The 17724-nt window shown below is 41.3% G+C and overlaps 1 protein-coding gene across 1 annotated transcript; it reads left to right on the forward strand.

Moving 5' to 3' along the window:
- Positions 1–5166: 5166 nt before the first annotated feature.
- Positions 5167–16250, forward strand: LOC310862900 (uncharacterized protein; the record flags this gene model as incomplete). Its single annotated transcript, XM_083771021.1, has 6 exons — positions 5167–5322; positions 5990–6735; positions 9619–9644; positions 12156–12220; positions 12583–12702; positions 15432–16250. The coding sequence occupies 6 exons, from the start codon at positions 5167–5169 to the stop codon at positions 16248–16250; spliced, it is 1932 nt and encodes a 643-aa protein (XP_083627147.1).
- Between the last annotated feature and the right edge of the window lie 1474 nt (positions 16251–17724).

Genomic DNA, 17724 nt, shown 5'->3' on the forward strand with positions numbered 1-17724 from the left:
AATGAGGCAAGTCGGTCTCAATGCCATTGCCATATATAACATTTGAAAGTACAGATCAGGTAACATTAACAACAACTGAAGGTCGGAAGTCCCATGATCAGGTAGCCTATACATCCTGCTGCTCCTGCATGAACACCACACCAGACGAGCAGACGACGATGTAAAATTAAGAAAGAATAACATGAGACGCAGTGAGTCGGTGACTGCCTAATTAGGTTAATTTAGGACCTTCTAGCAGTTAATTTCGTTTTATTAAACACATTTGTAGCCATATAGCCCATGTTTTGCAATGGCATCATCATGCTATTATGCCCGCCGTGGATATACAGAGTGAACTTATATAAAATAAATATGATAATACCTTTTATAATAATCACCAACAATTATTATGTTTGTTATAGTGGGGCGAGATGGAAAAGGGGCGACCGTACCTGTTACCGTACGTACATCCTCCATAGCTGCATCAGAGAGGTCACAAAACACTTCCGGGATCGGGCAAATATTTAAAATTAAATAATTGAAAATTGGAAGTAGGCTAGTGATCTGTGGTGCGCTTGCTAGGCCTACACTCTCAATTAGGGATTTTCCCAGAGGTTAATTTCACTGATGTGTAGGCTACAACCTTTATTCAAATAGTTTAATTTGTATTGGAGTGTGAAGCTTGAGGTAGGTCATAATCGCTTCAACGTGATGCCTGGGTGAGATGAATCGTCTGTGGAAATTATGCCAGTCAGCATGGCCCACCGTTTAATGCTGGGGCCAAAATAATTATACACATTTTCTATGGTAAAACTGCTTGAGCTCTGTGTTACGGTCCTATGTGGCCCTAGTGGTGTTTTGGTCTGTGTATAATCCACTGTTAGGGCTCCATTAAGCAATTCATATAATATGACATAATATTACAGTTTTATGAGCTGGGGGCGTGTTGTATGTCATATTGTCAAATTAGGGATTTTCCCAGAGGTTAATTTCACTGATGTGTACAACCTTTATTCAAATAGTTTCATTTGTATTGTGTGAGTGTGAAGCTTGAGGTATATATAGTTCATAATGGCTTCAACGTGATGCCTGCAGGGTGAGATGAATCGTCTGTGGAAATGATGCCAGTCAGCATGGCCCCACAAACGGTTTGAGCTGTGTTATACGGTGATAATCGTTGAAGACCCCTGATTTGCAGTATAGGCTAATTATTCGTATACAATTGAGAAGACAGACGCGTGGTGAAAAGTTTCTTGAAAAGTTTCTGCATAATAGTGCTATATCAAAACTCAATCTCCCTATAGATTATTGATCCAATGTGTTAAAGAGCATCGCCATGGCACCTAACTGTTGTTGTCAAACACAAGCACATAATGACATTGACCTTCACAATGTTTTCTCCACAGACAGAAGAGCAGTTTCCTCTGTGGGATTAAATTAGGTTTGAATTAATGTTCATTAAGGTCATTGTTTTCATACACACATCTCTTGACGGTGATGTTTAACATCCTCTCTCAGAAGGTTTAGTGTGTGTGTGTGTGTGTGTGTGTGTGTGTGTGTGTGTGTGTGTGTGTGTGTGTGTGTGTGTGTGTGTGTGTGTGCGTGCGGGCGTGCGTGCGTGCGTGTGTACAGATGGATAGGTGCTCATCCACTCCCTCAGGTCCGTTGTTATGGTGGAAGCCGCCCTGCAGCACACTGCAGGGGCAACAAGTTCTCTGTTCATTATCTGTTCATTACACAACAAAGTCTTCTAGCATACTGTAGGTGTCATGCCTAAAGAATGGGTTTGGTAATAACTTATTGCTGAATAACATTTTCCAAGTAAGGAGTAGTGTAAGGGATTACAATTGCCAAAACACCTGTATAACTGTTCTGAATTCAAGTAATTTAAGTGACTCCTGTTTGGCACCACCTATACTCAAGAAGGACGCAAGACAAGTAAAATAATAAATAATAATAAATCACCAAAATCAAATCAAATCAAATCAAATCAGAACGAAAATACATCGCTTGGATGCACCTGGGATGTATCCTCAGTGATGTATCCTCAGTGATGTATCCTCAGTGATGTATCCTCAGTGTTGTATCCTGAGGTCATTATTATTCAGGTGCAGGGCATATTCAAGGTGCAGGACATTCAGTCTTGACTTTGTTCAGCTGTATAATGTTTGGAGACACCCAGTGCTATCTACTGTATACATATACCATGTCTCTGTGCGTCTGTAGAGTATGTCTGCCACAAAAGGCCTCTGCCCAGGCTCTGGACCTGATCACCCCTATATCTCCATATATGGAGCTGGCCTGTTCTGACATCACATCACTTCATATTTGGGCATGTCTGACACAGAACTCCATACTGGAATAAAGGGACACAGAGAGACAGATACAGAAATCTCCATAGGGCATAAAAGGGAGACAGACATAATGGGTGAGCATGCATTTCCAAATTGCATCGTTCTTCTCAGATCTTCAAGCGGAACCCTCGGTACATCGGACATGATCCAGCTGACAGTCAGCGTTGTGATTGCCATGATGTTCCAACTCGTTGGCACCATCAACGTCTCGTGCTGCGTCCTAGTCTTACTGGGTGTCTTCACGACACAAAACACGTACCTGCTGAACATGGCCGCCTAGCTCTGAAACATGACTGTTATAATCATGCTACCAGCAAATTTCTAACTCCCGTGGCCCACGTGGTGAGTAGGCTATATTTGAAATCTGAGTGTGTACACACGTTTTCACTGTAAATGTAGCGATCGCGTAAAACAGGCGGAAGTTAAGCCAAGAACGAGCGTCATGTGAACCATGGCTAATGGCCGCCGTGGCAGTGGAGTGCTACATCGCTGTCTGCTTCCCCCTCCGCCACTCCCAGATCTGTACCGTGCAGAGAACGCACGCTGTGATGGGTCTGGTGTGGTCCATGAGCGTGCTCTCTGTCCTTCCGGACCTCTTCAACCCTTAGGTTTCTTCCATTCCAGACTCTATTGTTACAGGGATAATGTATTCCGCAGCGCCTACAGCGCAGCAAAGAGAGACACGTCCCACATTATCTTTCTGGCCTTGCTTTGGATCACTTTGCTCTACTCTTACTTCAGGATAGTGTGTGCCACTAAGACGGCTATGTCTTAAGGCCGTCTTAATATTATGCCAATGGGCCATGAACACGTTCTGATCCAGAAAAGGTTGGGATAGGTCATCTTTCAGGTAGAAATGGCATATCTTGACCAATCTTTGACCAGTGTCACAATTATTAACCTGTGGGAATTGTGGAAGGGTTCACACACACACACGCACACACGCACACACGCACACACACACACACACACACACACACACACACACACACACACACACACACACACACACACACACACACACACACACACACACACACACACACACACACACACACACACACGCACACATGTTCTCGTTCTCTCTCTCTCTCTCTCTCTCTCTCTCTCTCTCTCTCTCTCTCTCTCTCTCTCTCTCTATCTCTGAATTCTTTGATACATCATATCATATCATTATCATACTCTATATAAAATCACCCCATACATTTCAAACTCGAGTCAGACTGTGCTTTAGCTGAGGTAAGGATACCTGTTGTGTTGTAACGTGCATTGCTTTTGACCTGGATAATGGCAGACAGCATTACTGCCTGATGATTATTATTATGTATTGTTAACTGTTTTGTTTGGAATGTGGCATTGCACTGTACAAAAGTATTTTTGTGAGGTGTTTTCTGCAACTTCTGCATTCCTTTTAAGGTCAAGTTTAGACTTTTTAAGCATGATGGACTTCATCCATAATGGTTCTAGTCTCTTAATGTCAACAAACATAGCAATGGTTTAGTGTCTGATATTAAAACAGTTTTTCTGAACAACAGCAGCTTTAGCCCTCTGTTTCATGTTGTTATATGAGTGTTATATTCAACAGAACCTTGTCTTCTAGCAACAGAGCATAACAAAATGGTATAATCATCCACAGAAGCAAACGTGCTTCTGTTATTTAATGCAACTGACTTGATTATCTCCTACACCATTTGTGCATCTCTGTTACAGTACTAGGCTACTTCTTACGTGAGTGAGTCTCTAAGAACTGACACACCCGCTACAGACCCCTTGGCTAAGAGAGAGGGGGGAAAAAGCCCTTGGTTTCACAGTTTGTAGCAAAGCTTGTAAATAAGCTAATGAGACCTTTTGGTTGTACCATTTGTAGGAAAAGCTTGTAAATATCTAAGAACCACATAGAAGCAAACCCCTTACCTGCACTTTTTGTAACAAAAGCGCTCAAACTTTATTTTTCCTGCTTGATCTAAATTGATTGATTGATTTAAATAGCTCTATATTTTGGTAACTAATCATTAGAGTGTTTGTTTAGTAACCAGAGTCTCTCCAGCTCTTTAGTAAACAGAAAATGCATGTTAAGGTCGGTATACCAATTGTACTGTCTTTATCACACCAGGGGAGAGAACAAAGCAAAACTAACCATATGTGATGATGATAAAAAAAGGTGCTCACACGGATCAAACAGGATCACGGCATGAAGAAAAAAAGAAACGATCCAGGCACTAAAATGAGGAGGAGAAAAAGGCAACCTTTTTTTTTTTTTTCAGTTTTTTGAAGGGACAGACAGTAGGCTGACAGGAAACGGGAGAGAGATGGGGGAAGACATGCAGTAAAGGCCGTGTCGGGCTCGGGAGTCGAACCTGTGGCACACTGCGACTCGATTACCAGTCGGGTGCCCAGACGGTTACGCCACCGCCTGGGCCAAAAAGGCAACTTTTAAGTTGTCTTTTTAATTTAATAAAGGCTATCCTCTTCATTTTAACCGTGAGTGCCCGGATAATTTCTTTTTTCTTCAAATCAAAAGTAATCATTGCATTCTGTATAACACCACATTATGTCTGTCCAGCAGCTCTTTAAAAAACAGTTCCAATTTTGTCAGCTCATTTCTTTGGGTCAGCACTTCTGATCACAATATAGAACTTAAACTTTTTAACTAAAAACATTTAGTTTTAATCACAAAATACCCCTTAGTGAGTCAGTGCATTCAATTACATTTATGCCTACATTTATCTCATCGATGATACAGTGCTTTACGTTTCTGTTGGTCATGATTCATCTGTCGTTTAATAATAGAACTAACACTTACTCTACATGTGTTTAGAAACAGATCTGCATCATGAATGTGACAGCGGGTAGCAGTAATGTATCACTGACCTGGGTGCACCGGGACTCCTTCAACTCAGCTGTGACCAAGAATGTGATTGTTGTGGCTCTGGGCATCACCATCAACTACATCAATGGCACTCTCATCCACACCTTCCATAAACACCAGGTGCGAAGGCACATTTACTGAAAAATAGCAGATCTATAAACTCACAAAGCATCATGCTGCGTTCTGGACATTTACACAACACTGATGACAGTGCTAGAAAACGACGCGATGAAAAATCTGCAACATAACCATGTTATATATAGTGGGGCGACCGTGCATGCTTCATCTTTTTCAGGCATGTCCAAAGGATATTTTATATGGCCCCTATAGCTTCCTTCCTCAATTGTAATGTTAATGACCCGTAGAATTTGTAAGGTTTCCCAAGTACTTTTTAATTTTTTGGGGGGTGTAAATATCAATGCAATACATGTATGTAGAGTAGACCATTTGGGGAAAATGCTGGATTGTTTTGTTTTTTTGTTCACAACAAGATGAGTGGCTTACATTTGGCTACATTGGCATTGCATACAATATAGGATATTACACTGTATAGTTTAACAAAATAGTTGTAACGTGATGCAGTTTTCTTTCTTATGGTTCACAGGTACAATATTCTGTATGACAGGAGATGCAGTCAGTCCTACGGTATTTTCACATCACACCCCTGGGGCATCCTCGGCCTGAATATCGTTGAAGAATGTTGAAGATCTCCTGTAGACGATTAGCGGGATTCATAATGAATGAACTGGTTATATTGATAATACTGCATGCTTTTCCTTTGTTCCAGGTACTCAATGTGAATCCTCGTTACATCCTGTTCATCCACCTGGTGATCAATGACATGCTCCAACTGACCACGTCCATCACCCTGTTTGTCCTTAACTACACCGTCCGCACCATCAACACCTCTGGCTGTTGTGTCCTTCTCATGGTTGCCATTTTTACCACCCAGAACACTCCGTTCAATTTAGCCGGGATGGCGGCAGAATGTTACATTGCTGTTTGCTTACCACTCCACCATGCACAGCTGTGCACGGTCACGAGAACATACATTCTAATAGGTTTGATCTGGGCCGTGAGTACATTGTCAATCTTTCCAGATCTGTTTGTACTCCTGGCCACAGAACCTCTGCACTTCTTCTATACCAGAGTCGTCTGTCAAAGAGATTTGGTGTTCCATACCCCTGTTCTCATACAGAAGAGGACCGCGTTGAGCATAGTATTTCTAATTATAGTTTGGCTCATTGTCCTGTACACGTACTTCAGAATTCTGTTTGCTGCTAAATCAGCTAGCACAGATTTTAAGAAGGCCCGGAATACGATACTCCTCCACGGCTTTCAGCTGCTGTTGTCTATGCTCACATACTTATACCCTGTCTTGATCAGATCTCTGTTATTCTTATATTTTATATCCCCTGCATCGTATATCAACTCTCTTTTTGTTTTATATATAATTATTCAGATCTTGCCACGTTTGATCAGTCCTATTCTGTATGGTGTACGGGACCAGACATTTAGGAATTACCTGAAAAGGTATTTTAGGACAAATCCATAGAATGAATTGTCACTGGAAATGTCCAAAACTGTTACTTTTCATGAAAGGGAAAAAGGAACTTATTCTGTAGGTCAGGAGTTTTAGCTCGAGACCCAAAAGAGAAATTTGATATTTCTCTGGGACCCTGACTAGTGAAAACAGATAGTTATTTTCACTAGTTCTTAAAGGTTTTTGCGGGGAAACCAATTGGGAAACCAATGAAATGCATAAGTGACACAATTGATGTACAGTAGTAGTAGTACCTACCCTATTGCAGTACCTGACATACAATACAATACTGTACATGACAAGAGTGTTGTTGATTTTATTTTCAACGAGATAAGGAAACAATAAAGTTTTGCACTATATTGTGGAGTTGTTTTTCGATACGTATATGTACCTAAATATTGTACATTAATTCTAGTCATACTTAAAATCACTATTCATAGCTTTATGACTAAGGATTTTTAAGTATGAGCAGATATATAATTAACTAGAAAATATTGTTCCTTCAGAAACAATATGGGCTCGCTTCAAGACTTAAAATGGTTGTATACAAATTCACTTTGAGTTGATATATCTCTGTCTATGCGTTGTTGTGTGGGTGTCTACACCGTTGCCTCCAGTTGATCAGATTGGGAGCACATGTGTTGGAGCTGGTAATGTACAAAGGTTTTAGCATCAAAATATACTTTGAGTTGAGTACGTATGATAATGGTCTTAACTCAAAATGTATACATCACATAGCTTAGATCTTTGGATTCAATCGGAGAGCAGACCCGTGCGAACTTGGTGATGTGTCTGAGTGGGAAGAGCACTTGTCTCATGGGATAAAATCCTGGCACAAGCAAATCAGCATATGAGCAATCTAGCTCCCTGATCTGGTTTATGAAAGCATTGTAAAAGGCATAGACGTGTGTTCTTTGCTGTTGCTACTGTACCCTTCAAATGGCCATGGCCATTGGCAGTGCTTAAAGTTAAATATTTCGAAAACTGCAAATAATAAAAGTAATAATCTCAAGCGTGCACACTGCACAGTAAGTGTGAATTGAGTTTCTCTGTGAGAAAGGGGGACCGGCCCGCATGTTAATCCGACGGAGCATTAGTTAGTTCGACATGCGGACGCATATCGGACTAGCGCCTGCTCCCGTGCTTGCGGTTATGGTTAGGTTAGGGTTTGAGGAGGGTTGTCGTTTGTCGGACCAATGACTAGTCTAACTAACGTACTGCACCCCTGTGAAAGTACTACTACTGTATATGAAGGAAAAGGGAGGTTCCAATTTTTATCACGTTTTAAAGATATTGATCAATGTAATGTAAAATATATTAGAACATTTGACAATGTAAGGTCGAATACTTCTACAATTGTTACAAATTTGCTACAAAACCTCTATATCCACTCATTTGGGGAATAAACAACAAATTGAAAGGACAACTAAGTCTGATAATGATGTATCGTGCATGTCCACATCATAGGCTACATACTTAACATTACTTAATACACTTTTTTGATATTTTATTTTTTAAACATGGACATTTTGGACAAAATAGCCAATGTTACATTGAGGTGCGCCCAGCTATCCTGAAATTATAAAAGGATGACTATAATTGACTGCCGCTGTTGAGGAGCTACTGTAGCTTGCTCCTTAGTGCTCGGATCTTGTGTACTGCCTACTGTATCCGGCACTCAACGTTTCCACTTCCGTTTTAATTTCACTGCTAGCGATCTAAAAGCTATAGGGGGAGGGCGTAGTGACGCGTTCGGTAGGATTTTGGCTTATTTGGGTGCCATCTTCCTGCCTACATGTAGGCTAGTAGGATGCTATAGGCTACTTGCCAGTCTGTAGTTCGTAAGTTTGCTTGTCTGTGACACTGGTATGCACACTGTCACTGCTTTACACCATCTTCCATCTCTCCTATCTTTGACTTGTCACAACTCTTCTACTCTATGCTATGTCTATGGCTCTGGACCGACGGTGGTATTATTATTATTCGCCGTTAGAAAATGTTCGGGTGTTCTGATCTGATAGCCGCCTCCCCTCGCGACAAAACAGTTCTCAATGTTTACATCTTACTTGACGAGAAGACATGGAACCAGGGAGAGGGGGAAAAAACACCACGAGAGTGACGAGTTCTCTCCGCAGTAAATAAATAAATAGCAGTGTTAGGGTGTACGACACGGATCTGTCTGTATGCGATCTGACCATTATTATTTTGATTACACTGTCATGCTCGTTTGAGGACAGGTAGAGAGCAGCATACATGTTAGGAATGTTGCTGAAGGTTATGTTATTTTGTCAGCTGACACCCAAATCAAAGAAACCATACAGCGTGTATTTAATTATTTGATATCTCCGACAGTAAACGCACTGCGATGGAAACATAATTCTGACGGCCCGCGGTGGAATGGACAAGTTAGGGTATCAAGTTTATGTTATTTTGTCATCTGACACCCAAACCATACAGTGTTTTTTTTTTTTTTTTTAATATCTACAATACTACTATAGCCTACTGGTAGGCAGGAAAATGGCAACCAGAATAACCCGTTCGGAGCTAAACTCTGCACTATGTTTTTTCTCCAGTGTGGAGATGCAGGTGTGTCTTAAGACTAGATGACCTACTGAAACTCTTGTCAGTGTTGTTTTTCTCCAGTGTGGATATGCTGGTGGTTCTTCAGATGACCTGACTGAGAGAAACTCTTGTCACACTGTTTACAGTAGTATGTTTTTTATCCAGTGTGGAGACGCAGGTGTGCCTTCAGATGGCTTAACCTACTGAAACTCTTGTCACACTGTTTACAGTGTTAGGGTTTTTCTCATGTGTGGATACGCTGGTGTTTCTGCAGATGGCATGACTCAGTGAACCTCTTGTCTTTTTTCCAGTGTGGAGACGCCAGTGTACCTGCAGAGTACCTAACCTACTGAAACTCTTGTCACACTGTTTACAAAGGTGTTTTTTATTTCCTGTGTAACTCGCCTGATTTGTCTTTACATCTCCCGCCAGAGCTAAATTCTGGGTAAACTTTTGTTCACTGTTCGATTTTGGTTCATCTGTGTCTCTTTGTTTCTGGCTGGTTACAGAACTGTTCATTTGCTGACAGGCTGCTGAACGGATCTGTTCATTCCTCAGTGTTCGGCAGTAGAGGTCGTTGTGGCTCCTCTTCATGGGTTCATGGAGGAAGGTGGAGGCACAGGCATATGGACACTCAGAAATGGAGACCTGAGTCTGGAAATATTGGTCCTCCTTCCATCATCAAATGCAGCTAAAAATGGACTGTGATGACAATGAGAGTTCTATAGGTTCCTCTTCTCTGTGTCTTCTCTGTATCTCTCTCCACTCACCATGTGCTGGGTCCCCCAAAATCCTCTATAATGATGAAGTGAAAGTCTAAAGAAAACTCACACTTATGTAGGCTGACCAGAGGTCTGACATCACACATGCACAACATACTGTTGCCATGCAAGCCTAGAAATGCAGATTATGTGCAGGCCATCCCTTTTTGAGTGATTTGCCTATGATGTCATCACTATAACATCATCGTTATGACATCATTACCATCATGGCAGAGATCCACATAGAAGCCATGTGGTTGCATCTGTCTGTCCATCTCTGAACAGCTCATCTCAGACACCACTGAAGTGATCGTCGTGAAACCTTAATTTATGTACACTCCCAGCAGGCTCAGGAAGAACCTCTGTCCCAATCTTATTTTAAAAAGCCTCATGATGATGTTTATTAACAGGCCTCTTCACATTTTGTTGTTGTACACACTCACGGAATCCTGTATTTTTGAGGGGTGCTAGCCTCTCCTATATACAGCTTTTGTCCCCACACGTCTCAAGATTTGAGAATAAATGGAGAAATTAGGTCAAAATTCCGCTAAATATGACGTAAATTCTCACCTATCGGCCCGGAGTTGCGCTTCCCAGCCCCAAAATCACAAATTACATCCGAACCTTGGATGGATCAGAAAAACCATGGACATAGTTTCACAGGTATGAGGCATTGAAAATCCTACTTTGAACGGAGGTCTATGGGACCGTGTGCAAATATCCTGGTGCTGGCGGTGACGGAGGCGTTGCCTAGCAACCGGACCAATGTTAAAAGCAGATTTTCGTCTAAACTGTTCCATATTTACAATTACAATTTACAATTTAGGCATTTAGCATATTAAATATAAAGCTTTAGGTACAAACATGCACTGTATATGTAGCCGGCAGATAACGTCCCTAGGGGGTACGAATCTGTACGTAGATAGAAAATAGATTTTGATTATTATTCCTACAAAACATTACCCTATAAATACATTTGAAAATAGCTGATCTACAAGCTCAAAGAGCTTGCTATCTATATCTTTACAGTATAGTAGTGTGACAGGAAATGGGGAGAGAGATGGGGAGTGACATGCAGAAAAAGTAATCGTGATCGGGCCACATATGCCACATGCTGTCAGGCTAGGTGCCTGGACGCTATACGCCAGCAGCCCAGTCCCATAATGCTATTTTCAAAAGAAGTGTTGTACATTTGATAACTTTAACTTGTAACAGAGTATTACTACATTGTAGCATTGATACTTTTACTTAAAATGTGAATATGTTTTCCACCACTGATGATGACGACACATAATCAATTAAGCCGCTGTCTCCAAGTGTATAAAAACCCTCACAGAGCAGTCTGTGACCTGGACTCACATACTGGAGGTGGGAAGAGGAATATGTCTTATTATGATACTGTACATGTGTAGGAATAGATTTCAGTATACTGTAGGCTACATTAGGTAGGAATATGTTTTATATATACCGATAATACCGTACATATAGGAATATGTTTTATCATACATAGGAATATGCTGTTATGGGCAGGGGCTCTCCTTTTCCTTTTTAGGCTACAGTTAACTTACTATATTTATAATAATTTGTTTCAAAATAGTTATTAAAATATGATGCAATTTTGGATTACGGTTTATTTATATACTGTATTTATGCTATATTATTTATGCGGTATAGCTCTGTAGATTCTAACATTTGACTTTTAATGCAGAATACATGTTCTGTTCTGTGCTCATTGATTGTTATAGGCTAATTGTCTCTGTCGGGTGGAAACCTCATTTGTCCAAAACTGTTATTTTTCAGGATTCAAATTCGAATCGATCAAAGAGAGCAGATCGACAAGCTCAAACCTTGTCGCTTCGCGCTATATTTCGAGCTTGCCGATCTGCTATTTTTGATACTTTTGTGTGACGCTGCAGTATGGAACATTAATTTACAAAAAATCAACACGTTAGAATATGGAGTGAAAAGGTTTCTGCCGACAGCAACGATTTGTAATATTAACATTGTCACTCATATTTTCTTGTGCCACCCTGCCTCACCTTTTGTCTTTCTCTTTCTGTCCATCTCTCTCTGTCTCTCTCTTTCAGGTGGGTTCCAAGCGATGAGGATGAACACATCGTTTGGTCCAGGAGGCAACATGACATTTAATCAGGTCTGATGAAGCACAGTCTCTGTATACTGTTTATTACCAGTAGAGTGATAATTAGCAAGTGCAAGCTCATCACAACACGATGTAATATACCCTGGCCTTTGCACATCATTGTCCATGTGTTAATCTGTCAAATGGTAAAATTATTAATTGATGTAAATACTTTAAAGTCTAAACAGTTAGGACTTTTTTAGTTAGGTTTTTTAGTAGGCCTATGCACAAAAAAATATGAATGTCAACAACATTTAAGAAATTCAGTAGCAGACGATAATGGAATGCTATACTGTATCTACAGTATTATGGCATTTTCTCAGCTCTCTCTCTCTCTCTCTCTCTCTCTCTCTCTCTCTTTCTGTCTCTCTCAGTTCATGTTGGTCAGGGACACCTTCACCACAGCGTTTGTGAAGAACCTGATCGTGGTTCTGGTTTGGCTCATCCTCAGTTACATCAATGGGACTGTGGTGGCCACGTTCTTTAAACACCAGGTGAACAATACACACATGCAAGCATGCTGTAGTGCACATTCACATAAAGGCCTACTTTAGATTTTAGGCCAGCATATTCACAGTTAGATAATGTGTTTTTTTGTCAAATGTATTATGTAGACCTATTATGCTACTCAGTTTTAATGCACTGCACTTTAGGATTGTATGCTTTTTTATTTATTGATAGTTTTTGTATTGTACACTGCTGCATGTCCTGAGTGCGATTTCCCTTTTTTATGTGCAAACATGTGGAATGTGTTAATAAAGTTATTTTTTTAATGTGGAATGTAGAAATAAAGTAATTTATTTACGTTGAGAATTTGGGGTCATACCTATGTTCCCTCAGCCCTATGTTCCCTCAGCCCCGAGGTGCGCTGCGGGTCGGGAGAGGGTTGCGGTTAGGTTTAGGTGTCTGCCCCGGGGGTGCGCTGCGGGTCGGGAGAGGGTTGCGGTTAGGTTTAGGTGTCTGCCCCGGGGGAGGTTAGGGTTAGGGTGAGGGAGGAGGTAGGTTGTCGTAGGCTGAGGGAACATAGAGCTGAGGGAACATAGGTACGGTCCCGAGAATTTAAGCCATAGAAGCTAAACTATGTTGATCTAAGTTTTTCATTATGGCACTCACTTCAACTTTGACCCCTCTATCACATGGAACTATTTTTTGGGCGTACAAAAAACATAGTTCCGTGTGATAGAGGGGTAAAAAATGAACGAAAGTTGCACTAATATATTAGAAATAAGTCAACAATAAAAATGACGTTAGTTTTGTGGATTAATTTACTTTTACTTTTACTGCGTGGCCCTCTGTGCTCCCCACAAAATGACCGGAGCTACATAAAGGACCACTTCACCACTTTTCAACCTATCTTCATATAATAGGTCCTCACTAATAATCATGATAAAATGGCACGATTTTTTTCTACTCAGTCTGTGTCTCATAGGAGGGCTGTGGGCAGTTTAGAAACCGTCTTCCAGTGACATCATCATTAGGCAGATTATTTTTTAAACAAGATTTCTTTACAAAAATGTTTAGATTTTCATTATCGTGAGAACGATGGCTTCCATTTTCGCATTTTGCATTTGCATTGCTTGTATTCCATCGATGATGTCACTGGAAGATGGTTTCTGAACTGCCCACAGTTCTCATATGAGACACAGACCGAGTAAATTGCACAATTTTTTCATGATTATTAGTGAGGACCTATTATATGAAGATAGGTTGAAAAGTGGTGAAGTGGTCCTTTAATATTTCACCAAAACCAGAGCAGAACTCCCACCACGGGACTGGAAAGTATTTCATACAGCTTAAGTTAAAAAACTCTGAACTATCCCTTTAAAGGGTTAACAAATTTGGTTGGAATGACCTTTGACCTCCCTCCTTAATCAGGACTGTGCTCTAACTCTATGCTGCTACACTGGAAGCTATGAAAGATACAAAGATACAAAGCATATCTGTCACTGTGCCTCTGTTGAAGTGTTGATCAGCGTGCTCATTGACGTCATGCAGACGACATATAAAGCCTGGGGTAAGATCTGAGGCCTATTCTACAAAAAATGCCTTATAAATCAGTAGTTTTCATTTCAAAAATAGAATAATGAATAAGCTCATATCTAAAATGCTTTCTTGGGTTTAATGGGTTAAAAAGAAAGAACACAGAACTAGCAGACGGAAATGATTCCGTTTGCCCCTCGTCAGAAGCAAGAACTGTGTGAAGAGAGAAGGTGAGTGGAAATGGTGGTTTTAGGCTTTGAAGCCGGCTCAACTTGGATTGTAGCCTTGTAGATTATGTAGCACCCTCTACAAACGCCGGCCTTTGCTTACAAATTAATGGTAGACTTTGGCTTTGTATATTCATGTCGCTTTCATTGAAAAATAGTGGTAGACTAGACTGTAGCTTTGCAGCTGCCAATGTGAACGCATGCATTACTCCCTATAATTGTGAGTTTGAGACTGGTTACACATAATCTCTGTAACTCTGCTCTATCCCTCTCCCATCCCTGTTCTGCTATAGGAACTGTTATCATGTTCTGTTCAATCTCTTGATTGCGAATGCAATGAGCACTAACTATGAGACCCTGCAGATCATGTCTGTCTGTGTGTGTGTCTGTCTGTCTGTCCCGCTGTGACACCACCCGCCCGCCACCAGAGGGCGCAGCTGTAGCACACACACACACACACACACACACACACACACACACACACACACACACACACACACACACACACACACACACACACACACACACACACACACACACAACCACACACACACACACACACACACACACACACACACACACACACACACACACACACACAAACAACCACACACACACACGAGCTGCGTTCGCTTCCCGCGTTTGCGTGTCTTACTTGTAAGATAAGATATAAGATAAGAACTGTATTATTATTATTATTATTATTGAATTGAACGAGCAGAGCAGCCATCATGAGCATCATTATACATCTTCATACAGTAGCTGGCAGTGGCACAACAGACAGTCGAATGTCTATTGTCATCAGTGCCTTACCCTTACCCCTTATCCCTAAACTTATTTGCCTTTTCAAAATTGTTCAACTCCAATCTACATTGACATGTTGTGTGCTTGTAGATCGGCTATTTGAACCATTGAAAAAACGTTTTTCAAAATGGTGGTTGTCCATGATAGCGTCCACATTCCTTCGCCAACTGCTCCATCCCATCTGTGTGGGTCTTTCACTGTCTCTCTCTCAGGCGTTCTACGAGGACCCGCGCTACATCCTCTTCATCCACATGGTGATCAACGACGCCATCCAGCTGACGGTCACCATCACACTCTTCATCCTCAGCTACATCTTCTACAAGATCAACGTGTCCTTCTGCTGCTTCTTCATCCTGGTGGCAGTCTTCACCACCAGGAACACGCCCGTCAACCTGGCCGGCATGGCCATCGAGCGCTACATCGCCGTCTGCAACCCGCTGCGCCACGGCCAGATCTGCACGGTGCGCCGCACCTATGCGCTCATCGGCCTGATCTGGTTCATCTGCGTAGCGCCGGACATCACCGACCTGTTTGTGACGCTGGCCACCGAGTCGCTCAGCTTCTTCCACGAGTCGGTGTTCTGCCTGCGCCAGAACGTGTTCAAGGATCCCGTCCTGGCGTACAAGAGGCAGGCCTTCGACGCCATCTACTTCTCCTTCGTGTTCCTCACGCTGATCTACACGTACCTGAGGATCCTGTTCGCCGCCCGCGCACTCTCCACGGAGAAGACGTCGGCGCAGCGGGCCCGGAACACCATCCTGCTGCACGGCGCGCAGCTCGCCATGTGCATGCTCTCCTACATCTCTCCCAGCGTGGAGGTGGTCCTGCGCCTCATCTTCCCCGGGAGGATCCTGGAGATCCGCTTCGCCAACTACCTGATCGTCTACATCCTGCCACGCTTCCTCAGCCCCATCATCTACGGCGTGCGCGACAAGAAGTTCCGCAAGTACCTCAGGAGGTACTTTGTGAGCAGAGGCTGCAGGGTCAAAGTGCAACGGGTGGCCAACAGCCACAGTGACGCAGACTTGTGACATGTACACTTTTGCTCCGGGTCTTCATATACTATTCTCTGGTGCAATCGTATAACTCCTAATGTAGACAGCTTTATCTTTGATTATTACTTAATTGAATGGATTAATTATAATGAAGGGGAATACAAAATATTACACATATTTACAATGACAGCTTTGAATGTGGAGAGAGGAAATATATATAGATTATACGTTTCCAACCAAAGGCATATCATGAATTGCCGGGTGATTTCTTTATGTCATAGGCCAGAAGTTCACATGCACACAGTCCTTCTTCTAAGGACCCTCAAATAAATAGACATAGCCTCTGGCTGTGACCCCTTATTGTGAAATAGCAAAAAGGCTTGTGTCTATTTTCGCTTTTGAAATTCTTTATACAGTAGGATCATTTATCAGAAGATTACACAGAGCACAATGTTGAATAATATTCAACATTGTATACAATATAGCCAAATAATCAACTGAATTACATTTGATTTAGAAAAATGTTGGCTATTATATATATACATATATATATAATATATTAGGGGTGTAAATATATATTTTAACAGCGATACGATACATATCACGATACATGGTTGACGATATGATACATGGACGGTATTAGTTCATTATGGCGATACGATTCAATGATTTTAAATCGATACAGTAACTATTTAGCAGAGAAATTAAATCTAAACATGTGGTTAGTGCAGTTTTTTAAGGGAAAATGTATGAATTTGGATATAAATAAGTAAACACAGTGATTCTCTGGAAAATACAGTACATAGACATTATATTAAACTAAGTAATTAAACCCCCTCTTTTTCTTTTTTCTTCTTAAAATTGCTAAATAGTGCATGCACTAAAACATAGTATTGAAACAAATGATTATTTGCATTGCAAAATGATTCGATACCGATTATTTGCATTGCAAAACGATACTGATAATGCAGTTACTATATCGTTACACCACTAATATATATATATATATATATATATATATATATATATATATATATATATATATATATATATATTATATTTACAAGAGAGACCAGGCCAAGGTAGCAGCCATAAAACACAACACAATGCAATATGGTAACCGGAAGAGTGCACCTGAGAAGTCTGCAGGGCACCTTGACGTTAAATTGGCAATTGTTTTAAAGAAAAGAAAAATAATGGACAAGTTTTGAACATGCTTGAACATTTGACATTTAATATCACATGCTTGTGTTGACATTTGACATTAAATGACACACAAGGCCGACCCCATCTAGGAACCCTGAGGATACCTGGACCACCGCATATAGGAACCCTGAGGGTACCTGGACCACCCCATCTAGGAACCCTGAGGGTACCTGGACCCCACTCTGAGAACCACCGCGTTGAAGTTACATTATGTTCATGTTCATGTACCAATCTGCTTTCCTATTGGCTGAAAGTCCCAGAGTCTCCTGATGCTCATCATTACAAAGACCCCTAAATGACATCA

This window comes from Protomyctophum parallelum (genome assembly GCF_964188405.1).
Source record: "Protomyctophum parallelum genome assembly, chromosome: 8".
Classification (NCBI taxonomy): Eukaryota; Metazoa; Chordata; class Actinopteri; order Myctophiformes; family Myctophidae; genus Protomyctophum; species Protomyctophum parallelum.